Genomic DNA, 19,988 nt, shown 5'->3' with positions numbered 1-19,988 from the left:
ACACAGCAGCTTGTTTATATAAACTATAGTAGTACTTATCTGTTATCTACTGTGTATCCTGTGCTTGAATGGCTGCCCCCATAGCTACACAGCAACTTGTTTATATAAACTATAGTAGTACTTATCTGTTATCTACTGTATATCCTGTGCTTGAATGGCTGCCCCCATGGCTACACAGCAGCTTGTTTATATAAACTATAGTAGTACTTATCTGTTATCTACTGTGTATCCTGTGCTTGAATGGCTGCCCCCATGGCTACACAGCAGCTTGTTTATATAAACTATAGTAGTATGGTAGTCCTTACTCCCAGTTTTACCAGTGGGCCCATTCCTTTTCCAGTCCCTCTGATGTACATAACCTGCTACTCCTCCCCTGTCATATGAGTAAAGTTTTATTCCATATATCACCCTGTTCTACAGGATCATTGCTTTAATAAAAATACAAAAACATTTTTTTTTGAAAAAGTGCATTTTACTGTATAATATTTCCACACATATTTCATTGTACAGGTATAGGATCCATTAATTAATACGTCGTTATTCAAAAAGCTCTGAATTACTCGGAGTGTCTTTCATAGATTCCATTATAGTGAAATAATTTGCATGTTCAAAAACTGATTTTCTTTCTCTCTGTAATAATAAAACAGTCGCTTGTACTTGATCCCGAATAAAATATAATTAATACTTATTGGAGGCCAAACAATCCTATTGGGCTTATTTCATCTTATATTTTTTTTAGTAGACTTAAGGTATGGAGATCCAAATTATGGCAAGACCCCTTATGCTGAAAACCTCAAGTCCCAAGCATTCTGGATAACAGGTCCCATAACTGTATAACAACTTGTAAAAATGTTTAAAAAACACAAACTGGGATAAAGGCTCATTCTATTGGATACATGGAATAATGTTGGGGGACCTGGTACCATTCCAAGCCAATGGCTGATCCTGGTTGTTGGGAGACAGAGTTAAGCAGAACCATCACAAAGTGCCCGCGACTGGTCTAATTCTCAGAATCCTTCTCCTTCTCCAGCTCTCTCTGTTCATTAGTAGAAGACCTTCTCCAGATAAGCATTTAGGAACATTCCCGTTGGGTCCAGTTTCTCCCGGATGCTCTTGAATGTGCTGAACGCCGGGTACATCTTTTCAAAGTCTTTGCGGGTGCAGGTGTGAGCCTAAAATATATTCATAGGAACATCACATGGAATCGTTGCTTACTTAACCAACCTTGCACTTCTGTCTTTTCTCAACCCAAAAGAACGGTGTAACTATGGAAATGCGTCAGTATCAGTAGATGCAATATTCCATTAGTTCACCAGATGGCAGTGTTATCAAGCCCAGAAGTTTTTGCCTTTTGCAATGTATTTTTTTGCATTAAAAAACCTAAATTGAATAAAATATATCAATATAGACACTCCTTATGGAAAAAGTCAAGAGTCATGAAGCACACAGCAGAATAAAATATTCAAGCATTGTTAATAATGAATATTACTGACCTTGGCCCAGTGGGGTCTTCCTCCAACTTTTTTCATGATATTCTCATATTCTACCCAGTATTCTTGGTGCGCAACATCTTTCCCATAAGGCCTAAAGGAAACAGATTTTGGAGATTTCTCAGTGTGGCATCATTTGTTATCAGACCAAAAAAGGGACATTAGACAGATAGTATATAGGACAATATCAAGGTAGAGACCCTCAGAAATGGCATTTTCGAGCCTTCCTGTTTCCTAGAAGGGTATTCTGTCCTCACAGCTGGATCTCTTAACAGTTTGTTTCCTGGGTAACCTTTACTTCTGTGGGACATCTGGATAATATGAATGGTTGGGTGGTATCCTCACATCTGCATCTCTTACCAATCTCTTTTTACTGGTCTACCTTTACTTCTGTAGGACATCTGGATAATATGAATGGTTGGGTGGTTTTATCTATCCTCCCATCTGCATCTCTTACCAATCTCTTTTTACTGGTCCACCTTTACTTCTCTAAGACCTTTGGGTAATATGAATGTTTGGGTGGTTCTATCCTCACATCTGGACCTCTTACCAATCTATTTCCTGGTCAGCCTTTACTTCTGTGGGAAATCTGGAAAATATGAATGGTTGGGTGGTTCTATCTATCCTTACATCTGGATCTCTTACCAATCTCTTTCCTGGTCAACCTTTACTTCTGTAGGACATTTGGGTAATATGAATGGCTGGGTGGTTCTATCTATCCTCACATCTAGACCTTTATCATGGTGTCCTTTTTATGGTTAACTATTAATATATGTCCTTGTTTTTATTGAGGACAAAGCTATGGATTTTGAGTCCTGTTCTTTAACCTGCATCCATATTAACTATCATTCAGTAATCCGAGTGTATATTGAATATTTCAATACAATGTTTTGAACCATCATGTCTTGTAAATGTAGTTAAAGTGTGCTTCAAAAGCGGATTATGCTCCTTGCAGGCCCCTTGAAAAAAGGGCCTGCGTAGCCTGAAACGTTGCCTATGGCATTTGAGTAAAGTTTTTCATTTTTTCAAAAATACCGGAGTGCTGCTGCTTTATTTGAACCATCATGTCTTCCAACAACTGATCGATAATTAAAACTAGACCATATGGCCAAAGTCACATGGACAATTCTTCTATTTATTGGCATTGAATAATTAGGACACAGGCATCATTGCCGACACATCACACAATGATATTCCTGACAATTCAGTTTGGGGAAGGGCCTTTCTTGTTTCAGCACAATAATGCCCCCACGAACAAAGCCAGGACCCTACATAATGTGTTTTCTGAGATATGAAGAACCTGACTGCACAGAACCCTGACCTAACTGAATCCCTGTGGGATCAATTGCAACCCCAACTGCAAGCCTGATCCCCAATATTGGTACCCAACTTCACTAATGCTCTTGTGGCTGAATGGAAGCAACTCCCAGCAACAATGTTTCAACATCTAGTAGGAACCTTCCCAGAAGAGTAGGAGAAGTTATAGCAGCATTGTTATGCTCTGCTGCTACTTTACAAATATACAGAAATACATTGTACATATTATGAGACCATTGTGCTCAGTATTACACTTCTCTCACCTGTACATAATAATGTTCATGTAACAGCTGTCCTGATGGTAACAAGGGCTCATCAATATATCATCCCCACGGGCAAATCGGACCTCCACTGGGAAATGCGCCACTACATGCGGGTTCTTCTCCAGCCAACCCTTCAGCTGCATCAATGCATCTTTGGTCTTTTCTCTGATACCAAAATAACAACAATAATATTCTACCAACCCCATTCCATACCATGTATAACCTATGTGATACGATCACTCACACATACATTTCTTTAGAGAATTAAATAAACAATAGCAACAGTGATGGGTTGGGACTGAACCATTATGAATAAGAAGCCCATTTTGCCTCCATCTAAAACCACAAGGTCCATCTGGTTGGCCAAATATCCAGCCCTCAGGCCAATGACTAGATCACACAGAGGGCCCATAAAAGTATAATATTCCTGGAAAAAAATGGAACTTCATTGGGCTGGAGAGAATTTCAGAACTTTTATTCTGTCTCTGCTAAACCTAATCTTTTATATGTAAATTATTGACCTTAATCTCCTCTCTGTCAGCATCTCTCCCTCTGGCTGAACCTCGCCGCACACAATTTAGAATTTGCCGAGATAATGAGGAATCAGACTTACATGGGAATAGCCCAGTCCTGTACGTGCTGCTTGAAGAGGCAGTCGAAATTGAATACTTTATGACTAATGTTGACCTGTTCACTTTTACTTGCAAACAGCAGCCAGAAGAAGAACCGGTTGATCCAAGGAACCATTCCTGTTATGAAAGTGCTGCAAAGAGAAGAGATTTGCATTTGATATGAGACAGAATTCATATTTATTGATCCAGGGAGGAATAGCGCTTGTGAATAAGGATATTAAAATTCAACGGAACTTTCTTGACCATTGAAGAGTGCAAGCTGACAGGCACAGTGTTCTGTACAGGGCTCAGAAATTTCAGTTTGCAATATCATTTTTAGATCATTTATAGAAACTTATAGGGACTGCACTTTAATGTATATACTGACAGAAATGGTGCCATAGTTATTGACAGTCTATTTGGCCACCAGATATCTGTCGGTGCACACTGGGTTAACATATAAATATAGAAAATCAACAGGAAAACAGACCCAGTTGAAAACACTGCACTCAGACATAGTCTTAATGAAAAAATGGCGTCAATATCAGGGCTTTTATTGCAACTGGTGGAAACACCACATTCCCATCCCATAAAATACACGTGACATAAAGTCCATCTACCAGTTGCAATGAAATTCCTGATATGGGCGCTGACTAGTGATGAGCGAATCTGTCCTGTTTTGCCGAAAAATTTGCAAATATACGAAAAAATTAGCAAAATGGGGAAATTTTGCAGAACGCATTGAAGTCGATGGGTGTTTTTACATGCAACAATCTCGCTCCAAATGCATTAAAGTCAATGGGGAAAAGGGAGGGGGGTGATATAACTCCAACTTGCAGTACAGCAGTAAAGAGTGATTGAAGTTTATCAGAGCACAAGTCACATGACTTGGGGCAGCTGGGAAATTGACAATATGTCTAGCCCCCATGTCAGATTTCAAAATTGAATATAAAAAAATCTGTTTGCTCTTTTGAGAAATGGATTTCAGTGCAGAATTCTGCTGGAGCAGCACTATTAACTGATTCATTTTGAAAAAAAAAATTTTTTTCCCATGACAGTATCCCTTTAAAGTCAATGGGCGTTTTTCTTAGTGAATTTTTGTCGCAGTTACGCCGCAAACCCATGGCTGGCAAATAAATTCGCTCATCACTAGCACTGACTATGCCTGAGTGCAATGTTTTGAACTGGGTCTGTTTTTCTGTTGATTTTATATAATTTTCGTATAGCAATTTTCCCTGGTTTGAGCTCCTGGTTCAGTGAAACCTTAAGACTACAAGGTACAATAACATTCTTGACAGGCCAGGATGGGTTTGCTAAGATGGGAAGAACCAGACTGTACAAAATCCTGACCTCAACCCAACTGAACCCCTGGGAGATGAACTGGAACCCTGACTGTGAGACTGATCCCCCAACATCACTGCCCAACCTCACTAATGCTCTTGTGGCTGAATGGAAGCAACTCCCAGTAACAACTCCCAGCAACAATGTTCCAACATCTAGTGGGGACCTTATGAGAAGAGTAGGGGCTGGTGGGTAGATTCATATTAATCTCCTTGGTTTAGGAATAAAATGGTAGACCGGCAAGTGTGCCCATACTCTTGGCCATATGATGTATGTGCCACATATTTCTTAGCCTTGCAATGAAAACATCCATTGACAATATCAAGATTACCTTTAGCAAATGTGTCTGCTGCCTGGCCATGCCAATATTTTTTGGCTGAGCCTCAGCAGATGGGTGCTACCTGTGTTTCTGGCTGGTACCACCAGTGTGGTGGCATTAGGAATGTGCAATGACCAGCCCAACTCAAACAGAGCCTGTGCATGAATGCTGAGACAAAGGAGAAGCTGTCAACCAAGAGGGGTCGGAATGAGTGATGTATTGGTGCAGTTCAAACATGACTTCAAAGCTTTCACAATGAAAAAGAACATCTACCAGGAGCAGTTTGATGCCATTCTGAGGTCAAGAAGTAACCCCCCCCCCACCTCAACGAGGCCTGCTGGGAATTGGATGTACCTTCCACCCCATTTAGTTTCTTCCTGAGGTTTAAGTAGAGACAAGTTAACTTAAATGGCCAGGGAATCTGAGCACAAATGATGGCTAACCATGAGTACATGTGTATGATATTATGTGAGGGATGTATTGGGGATTTAAAGGGAAAGTCTAATAGGCTTTGCAGTGGGAGGGGAAAGATGAATGTATAGGAGTAAGAGAGGTGCTAATGAGAAAGCTGTGACTGAGAGGGGAAATGAGCAATTGTACTAAATCCGGCATTTAACTACATCTGGTGCAGAGCTGCCCGTGCATATTAATTCCTCAGGCGCTAATTGTACCACACCATCCTGATTTACACATTCCGGGTTATAACTCCCATTATTTTCATGTGCGTAAGTAACATTATGAGTCATGGTTCTGGGATATGAAACAAGTGTCATTGAGATAAAATAAGGAAACGGAGAGAAGAAGAAGATACTGATCCTCCCTCAGCCGACAGCAGTGCAGGATTCCAAATCACATTGGCTTCAACAATCACTGCTCATAAATAACTTTAACATGAATGTTAAAGGGGATCAATGATCCCCAGGGTATCGGATGTAGAACCCACTTTCCCCGGAAACTGACCCCTGCTGCACTTATTAACCCACATCTTAGAGTCTGTAGTAGTTTCAGAGTTACTTGTAGAATACTCCCTGCCTGATTGAGAACGTTTAATATTATTTTTATGTTCATCTGGAGACTCTGTCCTCACAGGCACCCACAGACTTCTCTAGTCATCTGGAGCAACAGTTGTTGGTACCCCGGGGCAACAGGAGAACGGCAGAACTTCAGACACACAGATATTTTCTGACAGAAAGACACAAACAGCTGCTCTGTCCATTAATGAACGTCAATGAGTCTGAACTTAACGATTGCAAGTGAAAAACTTCTATTCAATGTCAATTTTATTCATGTACTGCATCTCTATGTGTTCCTCAACCATAGCTCCTAATTCTGTTGAGAAAAAAAACCCTCTTCTATTATTTGTATACAGAACTCCTGGACCTCAAAATATGTTCATAGGCCCCTTGGATTCTGATTGTAGCACCATTATATGTATATAGTTATTGTGCTCTGATAAATGGAATATAAGGAGCTGGTTTGAGCCATGTTGGTAGAGGTTCCTTCCAAACCCTTCCATGGGTCTGGAGAAGAAAGCAGGTCACAAACTCTCATAAATAAACTTGAGTGCCTGTATTAAATCCATACTATGTAATAAAAAGTATTATGGTTTGCATGGTGGGGCTGTCACTTTTTGGGGCACATTATAAAAAAGATAAAGATGGGTGAAGGTCCCACTTAGTAGTAAGGGCTGGACCTCATCAAGTCTAACTGTCTCCAATCAAAGTCATCTGTTCTCTAGATGTTTCCTGAATGATTCACTGGAGAACTCTGTGATTTAACTTTATTCCTCTTTCTTTTACATTTGTGACCCAGGGGCTCTGAGTGAAACGTTCTCTATGAAATGTACAGTAATCACCATGTTCCTCTGAACCATCACAGTCCTCACATCCGGCAGGAATCTGTACTGTCCCCCTCTACTCTCTCGGGCATATCAAACTCATCTCTCTGGAGGAATTTTACTTCCACATCATGTGCAACATCGGAATAATGATAAAGTGTATTTGGCAATTATATCAGCCCATTATACTGCTGAATGAATGAATTTCTGCTCCAAAACCCTTCCTCATCCACCAACCTCCCCAGTAGGTCTTCTCCTCGTGCCATTACATTTGAATTCTGCACTGAAATCTGTTTTTCAAAAGAGCAAACAGAATTTTTTATATTTAATTTTGAAATCTGACATGGGGCTAGACATATTGTCAGTTTGCCAGCTGCCCCCAGTCATGTGACTTGTGCTCTGATAAACTTCAGTCACTCTTTACTGCTGTACTGCAAGTTGGAGTGATATCACCCCCTCCCTCCCCCCCCAGCAGCCTAACAACAGAACAATGGGAAGGTAACCAGATAACAGCTCCCTAACACAAGATAACAGCTGCCTGGTAGATCTAAGAACAGCACTCAATAATAAAATCCAGGTCCCACTGAGACACATTCAGTTATATTGAGTAGGAGAAACAACAGCCTGCCAGAAAGCAGTTCCACCCTAAAGTGCTGGCTCTTTCTGAAATCACATGACCAGGCAAAATGACCTGAGATGCACCTACACACCAATATTACAACTAAATACACTTGCTGGTTCACAGATAATAAAAAATGAAAACCAATTGCAAATTGTCTCAGAATATCCCTCTCTACATCATACTAACAGTTAATTTAAAGGTGAACAACCCTTTTTAAATTTGGGGAATAGTCTATGGCAGTTGGGCAGAGTAGGGGTAACAGTAAAGTTCAAACCTTTATCTGCCCGATGAGCCCTTTCAAATTAACCTTTAATTAGCTAAATATCTGTAACCCTTTCCTGGAATTATCTGGATCAATCAGACAAAACTGGGAACTCTCCGTGGTGCTGGTGGGAGAGATCAGTGGGAAGCCTGGGAACAGTATCACATATTATACACGTACATTAAACTTAAGGTTTAAAAAAGAAACCCTTCCAGCACTGAAGCCTTGGGCTTATTACTCAGTCCCTGGGTCACACGAGTCACTCGGTGCAGGTAAGAACCTCGGAGGCAGAAATTCTCTGATCATCCCTGACACAAACACAAATACTGACGTCTCACACTGTTACACACATCACATCACACAACCTCCAGGCCTTTCCCTTGAGTAACTGAACAGACAGATTCCAAATACAGAATAAACATTCCTTTTACCACTAGGTAGGATTCCTTTTCCTTTGAGAAATTAACAAAGTTTATATCATTCTAAAGGAAACCTTTGGCTACAGTTTAAGCATCTCGCCCCTAGGGGGCAGTGTTTGTCTCTCATAAAACATAATCTTAAATTTTGCTTTCCTTGGGTTAAAAAAATATTAAAATGTAGATGCTACCATTAAACTTCTGCCTTTCTACATATCCGTTTTACGGGAGACCATTAAAGTCATTAGAGAGAATGTACAGTAGTAAATGCTTATTAATATTACTTCCAGTCTCAGTACTCGGCTCTTTCGCTTACTTTGTTCAATTTTACATTTTTTTTAACCAATGGATAAACTGTCACATTTTTAAGAAAATACCAAAATGTAAATTGTTTAAAAAAAACTTGATGAACTCTCATTATGGCGATTTCCATTATCAGTCTAACCATAACCCTAATGCTCATATAATCATTTGATTTATAGGGGGGAAGAGAAAACCCATTGAGAAAGAGAACTGGTTGAGCCGAAGAGAAACTACAGCTCACATACAGTGTTTCCCCTTTAGCCAAGTAAATAATAAAGTAGAAAAATCTGACTCACATTCCAGGAATGACGTTGAAAAACTGACAAACATCCCCTCCCCCATGGATACCCCCCAACAATTGGTACAGAAATGAGCCTGGGATTCTATTGCAATTCTATTTTATAGAATTATATTGGTCTAGGACATTAATATATAGGATTATATAGGACGTTAAACAATGTCTGTACTATTATTATCATTATTTATTCATATACAGTACAGAGATTAATAAAGCCACCTGTATGTATTTGGGGTGTGGGGAAATTGGGGTACACAAGGAAACCCATACAGACACGGGGAGAACATACACATTCCTTGCAGAGTTATGAAGACGTATTTAGTAAAGCAGGATAAAGTGCAAACCACAAAAAATAGCAAGGAACATTTTGTGTTTGGTGCAACTCTTTTCACCTTCAATGTTGGCCAGTGTAGACTGGGGGGTCCAGGGCCACTTGGGGCTTCTGCATCAGGACCCCCTGCCCCAGCCACAACCAACCTCAGTTCCACAAATGACAAGTAGGTCAGTGAGGTTCACCTGTTTTTTTCCCAGTGTCCCATTGGCCCAGTCTGACCCTGGTGTTGGGCCCAAAGATTTGCAAGTGACTGTGGAGTGCTCGTTGGGGGCAGTAACTGGCCAGCCCATAGGCACCCCCATGGAGGTCTCATACTTGTGTGCCATTATAAATAGGGTAGACATTTTTGTTGCTGAAAAATAGCATCCGCATGCACAGGGGAATGGGTCGGGACTGTGAAGGAGTGGGGCAATGACATAAAATGGGCAGGGGTGATGTGAAATGGGCAGATCAGTAACATAAAGGGGGAAGATCAGGGCCAATCAGTGGGACATTTGGTACGGTCGCCAAACAAGCAGATATTTCCTCTATCTTTCCCACCAAAGGCAGGGCGATATTGGGGTAATCCGATCGTTCAGCTCCAGGGCCAAATGATTGGATTACAATATGGGAATAGGTGCCAAGGACTGCATCTACTAGCCAATGAGGTCCTAGATTGCAGGGAAAAATCAAACCTGTCCGATTGAAATCTGGCCAATTTTTGGACAGGTATCGATCGTGAAGGCCCATCGGAATGCCCCCTACACTGGTAGATATGCTGCTGAATCAGTCTACAGGACTCAAAACGGCATCTTCCCATGTATGGCCACCTTTAGGAGGGAGATAGGGGGACAGAAGATGCAGACCTAGATGTGGTTATTACTAATCTACAGGCCAATTCATTACTGGTATCCAAATGCAGGCAGCCAGGCAGCCACCCTAATTCCAGATGTGCAAGAAGGGGTGCATGGGGGCACAAGGCAAGTCTTTGCACTGCATTTCAGATATGTCCATAAGGAAAGTGGCCCTTATAAGCCTTATGCCTTATGATAAAAGTGCATCCGTTCTATGTAATCGGTTCTCGTCTATGGTTGAGGCTTCTCCAGATAAACTGCTTTTCTCTGCATGAGCAGCTACATGGCCCCCCTGAGTTTAAGAGCAAGAGAGCTGGTGCAGTTATGTAACACTAATAAATAGGCTGCATGGAAAGAGCCAGTACACGGGGCCAGCAGATGCTGCACATTAAGCGCTTTCTCCTGGGACGTCGACATTCAGGCCTCCTAATGTGAGCAGGTGCTTGTTGAGCAAGAATCATTAAATGTGCTATTCCGGCAGAGAGTCAATTGACATAATAATTTAGCCGAGAGCAGCAGAACTGCATAAACAAACAGGCTGGGAAGTCTCAGTCCATAATGATAAAGTGTCTATACAATGGCCCAAAGCAACTGATCTGCTGTAACAACTCATGGATGGATTCTGGGACGGCAGGTGAGCAGATTTCGCCATCAGCATAGGAAGAGTTTCCTTTCTGTAGGGGACATCAAGTTGAATTGCACAGCCGAGGGGATAAGGCATTATCCATTGACAATTTATAATGAATGATTAACTACATATTCTTATGAAGATTCTTGAAGGACCTTGTAGGGTAACAAAGACAGTTCCTACCTCTAAGTTTCCTAGTAAGCAGAAGGCTAGGAACATACTTGTATGGCCAATGAATCACAGGACCTGCCCACCAACTGACAAAAGATGGGTTGAAGCTACAACTAGAAATGAAGGTTGGGTGTATGTGAAGATTCTCATTTATCCAGGTCATGGTATATCTGTAGAAATAAGTCATATCAACTGAACTTGCTGTGTTTTTTCCTTGAAGACTTTTCACCAGTCATCCAACTGGCTTTCTCGATCCAGAATTTATTCTGAATTGAGAAAACCAGTTGGATGACTGGTTAAAACATCTTTAAGGAAAAAACACAGCAAGTTCAGTTGATTTGACTTTTTTCTACAGATATAAGGTTGGGTGTATATCTAGAACCTGTGGTAGTGAGCTCAGTAGAGTTAAATATGGAGGGAAGACCTCCATATATGAGATATGTCAGGGATTGGGCTAGAGTTCTGCAGTAAGTAGAATCACACAATACGGAGGGTTGATGAGCTCAAAGCCTCAAGGAAAATTGGTTGTGGGATTGGTACCTTGGTGCAGAGCCGGGCTGACAGATTCTGGAGGCCAACTCAATCCCTGCTGCCCCCCAATCCACCATCCACTGCCAGACCTGATCTCCCTTTCTCTCACAACAAGCCACCAAAACTGATCGACCCTTCCCACTGCAACCAGCCACCACACTCAATCCCCCCTTCCCAGAAACCAACCTCTAGATCAGATCGCTCGTCTCCCGCTGCAACCAGACATCAGAACCCTGATCCTCCTTTCCCACAACCAGCAACTAGACCTAAGACCACTTCCCCCCCAACAACAACAAGAGTCTAGACCTGATTCCCTTTTCCCCTAACAACAAGCTGCTAGATTGGACCCTTCATCCCCATTCCCACTGTTTGGTGACACTCCCCTATACCAAGTGTTCAATGCAGAGAGGGTGCAGATAAACAGTAGCGTTCATTGAGGGGGGCGGGCCCTGGTGCGTGACGCGCAGCTGGGTCCCGCCCCCCTCCGTACGGCCGCATTTGGCCGAGTTTTCAATGGCGAACAGACTGCCGGGGGGCCCTGAGGGGGGTGCGGGCCCTGGCCCGCTCGCACCCCCTGCTCCCCCGGTAGTTCCGCCACTGCAGACAAACTTGTAGGAAAGTTACGCCCTAAGCACCTGCCTACTCTGCCGACCCCTAGTTCCATTCCTGCCATGGTGATTACCAGTGACCAGAGCCACCATCCTTAGGTTACAGGGGTATTTAAGTCAAAGGGTAGCAGAGGGGGCCCCAACAAACACAAAAGCGTTATTTGTGGGTAACAAAGGAGGCAAGTGGACATAGTTGGATAGATTGTGGAGGGGGTTTTGACATAATGGGGCATAACTGGGGTGTATCAGGGGAGTGTGTGCCTCGACCAACTTTGTTGGCAGGACCTTGCAGCCCAGGTGAGAAATAATAATAACTTAGTAATATGGGGTCCGATGATTAGTGGTGGTGGAAGCCTGGTTGTAGAGATGGTGAAACGTCCCCATAAAAATGATCAGGGGTGCCTCAAGACTCAATGCACTCATGTCCTGGACACGGTTATAATGAAATTAAATTCTTTAAGAATCACTGGTGCCAAATGTCATTGTATGTGGAGCAAGTGAGGATCCTGGATGTAAGGAGCCCCGTTTAGCCTGTGGTCCTCCTGAGAGAAGCCAAAAAGCGGCATCAGGGCACCTTGTGTTTCTGTACAAACCAAGATCAGTTGCTGACTGCTATGGTGTCACAGTGGGAACATTTTGGACTCACCAATAAGTGATGCAAAGGGGTAAATATGTTCTAACGCAAACATCCCCTTTAATAAACATATGGTTTTCATAACATACATGCCCTTAATCTAATTTACTCTCGTCTAAATCTGCTCATAGAAATTCTCAGGATGTACCGTATATCGGGCAAATCAGCTAAATATCATAAAGCGGAGGCTCAACAAGACCCTGGCAACCAGATGTCATATTGGTGATGTTAAATATGGTTTGATTAAATCTGTTGTTGTCCTTGAGCTGCTAATTTATTATATCTCTCCAGGCAGAACAGCGGCATCAAGTACAAAATTAGATAATAATCTGTGTTTGTAGACCCTGCGATCATTTATTTATCAATTACACAATTTCCCTTATAAAACTCATTAAAGAGTCAAGGCTCAGGGTTATGCATACTATAAGGATTTTCCAAGTTCATTTGCCTCCGGTTTTATTTATTATACTGAGGGTTGTTCCAAAATAAATAGATTTTAATTTTATAATTAGCAAGGTAGTCAAGAAACATTGGGGTAACAGTCACCCTGCTATAGTTCCAGGGGTACCCAGGGTACAAATAAACACTCACCCCAAATCTCCCCCTAACTGACCTTCAGACTGGGCCCCCTTAGCTCATAACAAGGTTACAGATATATAGAAACATTGGGGTAACAGTCACCCTGCTATAGTTCCAGGGGTACCCAGGGCACAAATAAGCAATCACCCCAAATCTCCCCCTAACTGGCCTTCAGACTGGGCCCCCTTAGCTCATAACAAGGTTACAGATATATAGAAACATTGGGGTAACAGTCACCCTGCTATAGTTCCAGGGGTACCCAGGGCACAAATAATCACTCACCCCAAATTGCCCACTAACTGGCCTTCAGACTGGGCCCCCTTAGCTCATAACAAGGTTACAGATATATAGAAACATTGGGGTAACAGTCACCCTGCTATAGTTCCAGGGGTACCCAGGGTACAAATAAACACTCACCCCAAATCTCCCCCTAACTGACCTTCAGACTGGGCCCCCTTAGCTCATAACAAGGTTACAGATATATAGAAACATTGGGGTGTCACCCTGCTATAGTTCCAGGGGTACCCAGGGTACAAATAAGCACTCACCCCAAATCTCCCCCTAACTGACCTTCAGACTGGGCCCCCTTAGCTCATAACAAGGTTACAGATATATAGAAACATTGGGGTAACAGTCACCCTGGTACCCGGGTCACAAATAAACACTCACCCCAAATCTCCCCCTAACTGGCCTTCAGTCCCATTAGTGCCAGGATATACAAAAAGGTCTCTATTCCTTTAAAATATCCATACAGTGCAATTAATTTATTAAGTAAATATAGAGAAAGGCTTTGTGAGTAGCGCAGGAATATTTCATGAGACGTCTCTCTATCCCATCTCTCTTCCTTTAAAGAGCCGGTTGCATTACCGCGGGGAGAAGACGCCGATGATTTGTTCATTTAATGAGCGGATTCTCGCTGGAAAGAATAAGGAGAAACCCTGGGAGAGAGAGATTTGCTAGGCGCAAGGCACTGCTGTCTCCGTTAATTATTAGCTGTTATCTTTAATTGTAATGGGACGCTTCAGCGTATTTAGGCTGCTATTTAATGTTGGATGTTAATTGAATTTAACAGGGGGATCTGAGCAGAATCACAGAAGACAAATAAATGTTTGTTTTACAAGCCGGCCGCGATTTCCCTCAAGCGCAGTCTGAACACTCCAGTTCTGTAGAGTTTGGACCAAGTAAAAGGGTCCACCACTTGCCAGATTGGCCCACTAGGGGAGGCTGAAGTTCATCAACACCCATTTGGGGCCCCATGATTCTCCGGGGGTTCCAAAACCACAAACATAAGGGGCTGCTGTGCCTTGATATTCTAGATTTGTTTCTAGAGTCCCGCTGCCTTTCTTTCCCCTAGGTGTTACATCTTACACTTTCAGTGCCCAGCCCAATCTTCTCCCTCCTTCCTTGGAAAGTTCTTTTTTTCTTATTTATAAAGCATGGTGGGGAGGTCATTTATGAGTATATTTATATAATTTATAAAGATCTTAGAATTCTACTTATGACAATCTCTGAATGTGTAGGGCCAACATGAGTCTTCCTATCATGTTACAATTCCTAGTAAGGATCATGGCCTGATATTATGAAAACATGAATATGACAGTTATCTTTCAATAATTCAGGGGCATCCAAAACTCTCAATATACCATCACTCCAAAGTTAATATAAAAGTTAATATAAAAGTCTGTTGCATTACAGCACAAATATTTCCCTGGCCACTGACTGATTCGAGTGGTGAGTGACGCACATTCCATATACATCATTAAACAGGTTCCTGAGGCCACACACTGCTGTAACAGTCTCTTTCTGTGCCAAAAAATCATTTTGGTTTATTAAAGAAACTTTGTTTTGTTTCCCGTTTTTAACTCATCAGTTCTTAAATGTCTGAAATGAGTTCTAAATAACCTGCAGAAATGATCATGCCTCTTTATGCTCCTCCAAAATATAACGAACAAGCAAAATCCCTACTTCTGCTTTTCCACCACTAGTATTGACTCCAACCTTCTAATCCTACAACAATTAACATGAGCAAATTTAATTTCTCCTTCACTATTAGCATGGACAAACTATAATCCTCCTTCTGCTTCTACACAATTTGCCTGGACCTACTCTTTCCCTTCTCCTTCACAACTAGGTTTCCTTCCTTCTATTCTTCCAGAATTATCCCAAACAAATGCCACCCCTGATCCCATTCCTCCACAACTGACATGGACAACCTCCATCCTTCTCCTCTACAAATATCATGGACAAATACTATCCCTGGTTTTACTCCACCACAATTGTCATGGGCTAATTCCATACTTCCTTGTCCTCCTCCACAATATACTCTATTGGTGCTCCTGCTCCTCCACAAATAGCATTGAGATACAGGATTCCTCCTTCTCCTCCACCACAATTATCAAATAGCATTTCTACTTCTGCTTCTTCACAAATAACAAACAAATGTTATTGATCCTTCTGCTCCTCAGTTAGCATGGACAAATAGCATCTCTCTCTTTCTGCTCTTCCCTAATTAACAAGTATAATCTCAATCAACTCCTTATTCTTCTCTGAAATTCAGAATAAACATCATTCATGGATCCAAGTTGTTCTGTGAAGTTGCAACTCAATACCCCCTTGAGAGGTATTTATTATAAGACATAATAACTGAACATATACAGCTTATCTCTCACTCACTTCTTGACACTGGGACCCCAACTATAAAGAATGACTTCGGGGTTTTCTATATATTTAAAATAAACATAATCTCAGATTAAATATGGTGGGTGTAATGTAAAGCCATTATTCACTTCAATCTAATTTATGGCAAAAAAAAACCTGTCAACTGTTATCTCTGCCAGATAAAACAAAAATGTTTCTGTTGTCCTAAATCAACCGTGTTGTATATACAGTAGTTGTTTTTTTTTTCTGTTTCGTAGACATTAAACCACAATACACTTGACAGCAAAAAAGTCCCACGGTAATTCCTCATCTCATATCTTGACAACTTCAGCCTCCTACTGTCTGACCTGCTGCCCTATACACTGTCTGCACTATAGACTAAATGTAAATAGATATCCAACTAACCAAGCTTGCCTTATCTACTGCTGTGCTCATCCAAACCTTCATACCTTCAATATTATCACTAGCTCTCGATAACTTCTATTTTATCATTGGTTCTTCATAAATTCTATGCAATCCTATCACTGGATCCCCGCAGCTTCCATCATATTACCAGTTCCCCCAAGGATTCCATCATATCACTGGCTCTCCGCAGCTTTCATCTTATCACCAGCTCCCCATAGCTTCCATAAAATCCTACCACTCACTCCCCATAACTTCCATTGTATAACTGGCTCCACATAGCTTCCATCCAAAGTGCATAACCTGCATTTATCAACATTGAACCTCATTTTCCAGTTTGCTGCCCAGTTTTCCAGTTTAGACAAATCACTGTGCAAAGTGGCAGCATCCTGCATGGAACCTATAGTTCTGCACAATTTAGTCTCATCTGCACAAATAGAAACAGTACTTTCAATGGCCACCTCCAGGTCATTAATAAACAAGTTGAAAAGCAAGGGACCTAGTACAGAGCCCTGCGGTACTCCACTAACAACACTGGTCCAATTAGAAAATGTTCCATTTACCACCACTCTTTGTAGTCTATTACAAACAAGCGGGGGTGCAATGAGGCTGTGACCACAAAATTCACTTAGACAAATACAAGAGTCCTCTGCACTCAACCCATTATCAATATATTAAGGACATTGAAACATTTTGACATTCCTTAATTTAACCAGTAACCTTTTGTGTGACACTGTATCAAATGCTTTAGCAAAGTCTAAGTAAATCACATCCACTGCCATCCCAGAATCAAGGTCTCTACTAACCTTCTCATAAAAAGAACTCAAGTTAGTCTGGCACGATATATTACACATAAAACCACGCTAGCACAAACTCATAGTATTATGATTTGCTATGATTATTATCCTTTATTAACCCTTCTAAAAGCTTTCCTACCACTGATGTCAGACTAACTGGCCTATAGTTTTGAGGCTGAGAACGGGATCACTTTTTGAATAGTGGCACCACATTAGCATTTTGCCAGTCTCTCGGCACTATGCCAGACCTCAATGAATCCTGAAAAATGAAGTAAAAAGGTTTGGCAATCACAGAGCTAAGCTCATTAAGCTTCCATAAAATCCTATAACTCACTACCCATAACTTCCATTGTATCACCAGCTCCCTATAAGCTCCATTGTGTCATTGTTGTGTTCTTGCTGCTTCTTCCCAAAAACACATTTTCTGGTTTCTTTTCTCTTTTGTTACAAAGTCCCATTATTCCAACAGTGACTGTTTCACTTTACTTTTTGGCAGTGATATATTGTATTTTAATTGGAATGTTTTTTTTTTACAGAGTACAACTGAGTTCGTAGAGGATTACAAAACCCAAGGAACGCTGTATTTAAATGAGGTTTCCTGCATCTCCAGCACATTACATTAGAACAGGTTGCCAGAGTGACATTAATGATCCGTTCTGCAGAGTTATGAATGGCATTATAATTTAATACCAAGTGTGCAATGGCTGACAGGAGATGCACTGTAACATTATGCTCAGAGCACATCTGATTTACAGCTTCAATATGCCGCGGACTTCCATAGAGTTGGCTGTAAAAAAAAAGTGTCACATAGAATATCAAGTGACTTCAATAAAATAAATATTGAAAATATATTGTTTTTATTTGCATGCTGTAAACGTTGTCTTTGGGGTGCCAATTTCTCCCACTCTGTGCATGAGATATATTGGCCCAACTTGGTTCATTATCTACCCACACGTCTGTCTATCCATCACTTTGGGAGCTGAAAGGAACTATCCATGAATATGATCCAACCTCCACTGCCTGGATGAACTAACTCAGTAGCTGATTGATGCTTCCTACACAGGTAAACTGTGGGACCAGAGGGAAGCAGGGCAACATTAATCATTCGAGAGGGAAAAGCATTAAAGCTCCAGTGAGTAAATATTGTCTCTCCTTTCTTCTGAAGTTTGTGAAATATGCAGAACAAGGGTAACAAGCCATGTGTCACCTCCTTTCTAAAATAGGGCAATCGTTAAAGCTCTAGATTCTGTCCGGAAGATCTGATTCATACCTTACATTAAGGCACATCCATGTTATTTTTATCAAGACGTGACCACTTGTATATCATAAGGGGAGGCACACAAGGGAACATATGCCAATCTAAAGCTCACCACTGGTTCCATATGTGGCAAGGCAGACAAATGGAGCTGATATAAAGCAGACCACTTGTTTCCAATGAGGCAGAGCATATACAGGTATGGTAGATAATCTAAAATCATACACTTTTGGCCATAAAGCTAAGAACACAAATGAATAATAGGTAATCTAGAGATGGTCAATGGTTCCCCATGTGGTAAATCACATATACTGTAGGGATAGCAGCAAATCTAAATATGGCCAGTGATTCCCATAATGCAAGGTTCACAAAGGTAAAGTATCTAATTTAAAGCAGTCAACTTGTTCCCAGTGAGGAACATAAAAGTATGGATCTAAGCCATCCACGTGTTTCCCATGATAAACACAAAAGGGTATAGTACCTAATCTAGAGATCACCAATGGCATCCCATGTGGCAAAGGCACACAAAGGAACAGCAGCATGTTCCCCATGATGTAAGGCACGCAACAACAATGCTAATTTAAGGTTGACTACTTGTTTCCATTGAGGAAGACATGCAAAGGAATCTCAGGTAAGACAGATCTTGTTGAACACAGATTGGAGTAATGCCTGTCCAAGAAGTGCCCTATGGTGCTCCCTTCCTCTTTGGCGCCGCATCCAAGATGGCGGCACCCATGGCCACCACATGGGTTGCAGCACCGGTGCATTGACGTTGGCACGCTAAACTTTTGCTTGATTCCTGACAATGCTTATTCCTGCTACCATGAACTCGAATGCTTCCTCCTTGGTCCGGACTACTCAACAATCGGAGCCACAAGGCCCCTGACAATATTCTATTGGAAGGTTCAGCAATGCATTTGGCTTTCCTCACATGTAAAGAATTACTGTAGCTCTTCTGCAGCCTGTGCCGCAAATATGCCACCTTTTCATTACACCATCAACCATTGGGCTTGTTGGCTTTCAATTCACAGCAATCCTGTAAGGTTATCTGGATTTCAGCTTAGGTGTTCAAGGGTTCTAGCACACCCTCTGCTCACCAATGTATTTGCATGTTCCCCATTAGAGAACCCAACCGTTGGTCACACTGCAGCTTTGACTATATAACGTCTGTGTATATCTCATTCATTATTGTCTTTAACTAAATAGTTTGATCATATGGACCATATGGAGAGCAATAAGAAAACTCCATACTCTCTGTATGAGGACAAAGGAAACAAACTCTGCTAATACTAAAGAGTCGTCTGCAATTATTGCTCAGGTGGTTAATATTTATTTTCAGTAGCCGGAATGTGAATGTCACTGAGCAGAATTAAGCCGGCAATTTCTAGCAAATTGAATCTGAAAATGTTAAGAGATGATTTGCTTTTTTTTCCAAGCCTTTATTTCAGTATATTTAAACATATGTGTTGGAGCTGCTGT

The 19,988-nt window shown here is 41.5% G+C and overlaps 1 protein-coding gene across 1 annotated transcript in view; it reads right to left on the bottom strand.

Moving 5' to 3' along the window:
- Positions 1-450: 450 nt before the first annotated feature.
- The window catches only part of LOC495407 (uncharacterized), a gene marked incomplete at its 5' end in the record, with an annotated part of 74,252 nt that continues 54,714 nt past the window's right edge, over positions 451-19,988 (bottom strand). The window contains 4 exon segments of the mRNA NM_001095065.1: positions 451-1,172; positions 1,494-1,584; positions 3,071-3,235; positions 3,684-3,833. Coding sequence (NP_001088534.1) covers positions 1,044-1,172; positions 1,494-1,584; positions 3,071-3,235; positions 3,684-3,833 — 535 coding nt within the window. The 3' untranslated portion in view covers positions 451-1,043.

This window comes from Xenopus laevis, chromosome 5L, assembly GCF_017654675.1.
Source record: "Xenopus laevis strain J_2021 chromosome 5L, Xenopus_laevis_v10.1, whole genome shotgun sequence".
Classification (NCBI taxonomy): domain Eukaryota; kingdom Metazoa; phylum Chordata; class Amphibia; order Anura; family Pipidae; genus Xenopus; species Xenopus laevis.
The sequence above is the reverse complement of the archived record's forward strand: the minus strand, read 5'-3'. Positions and strand labels throughout refer to the sequence as shown.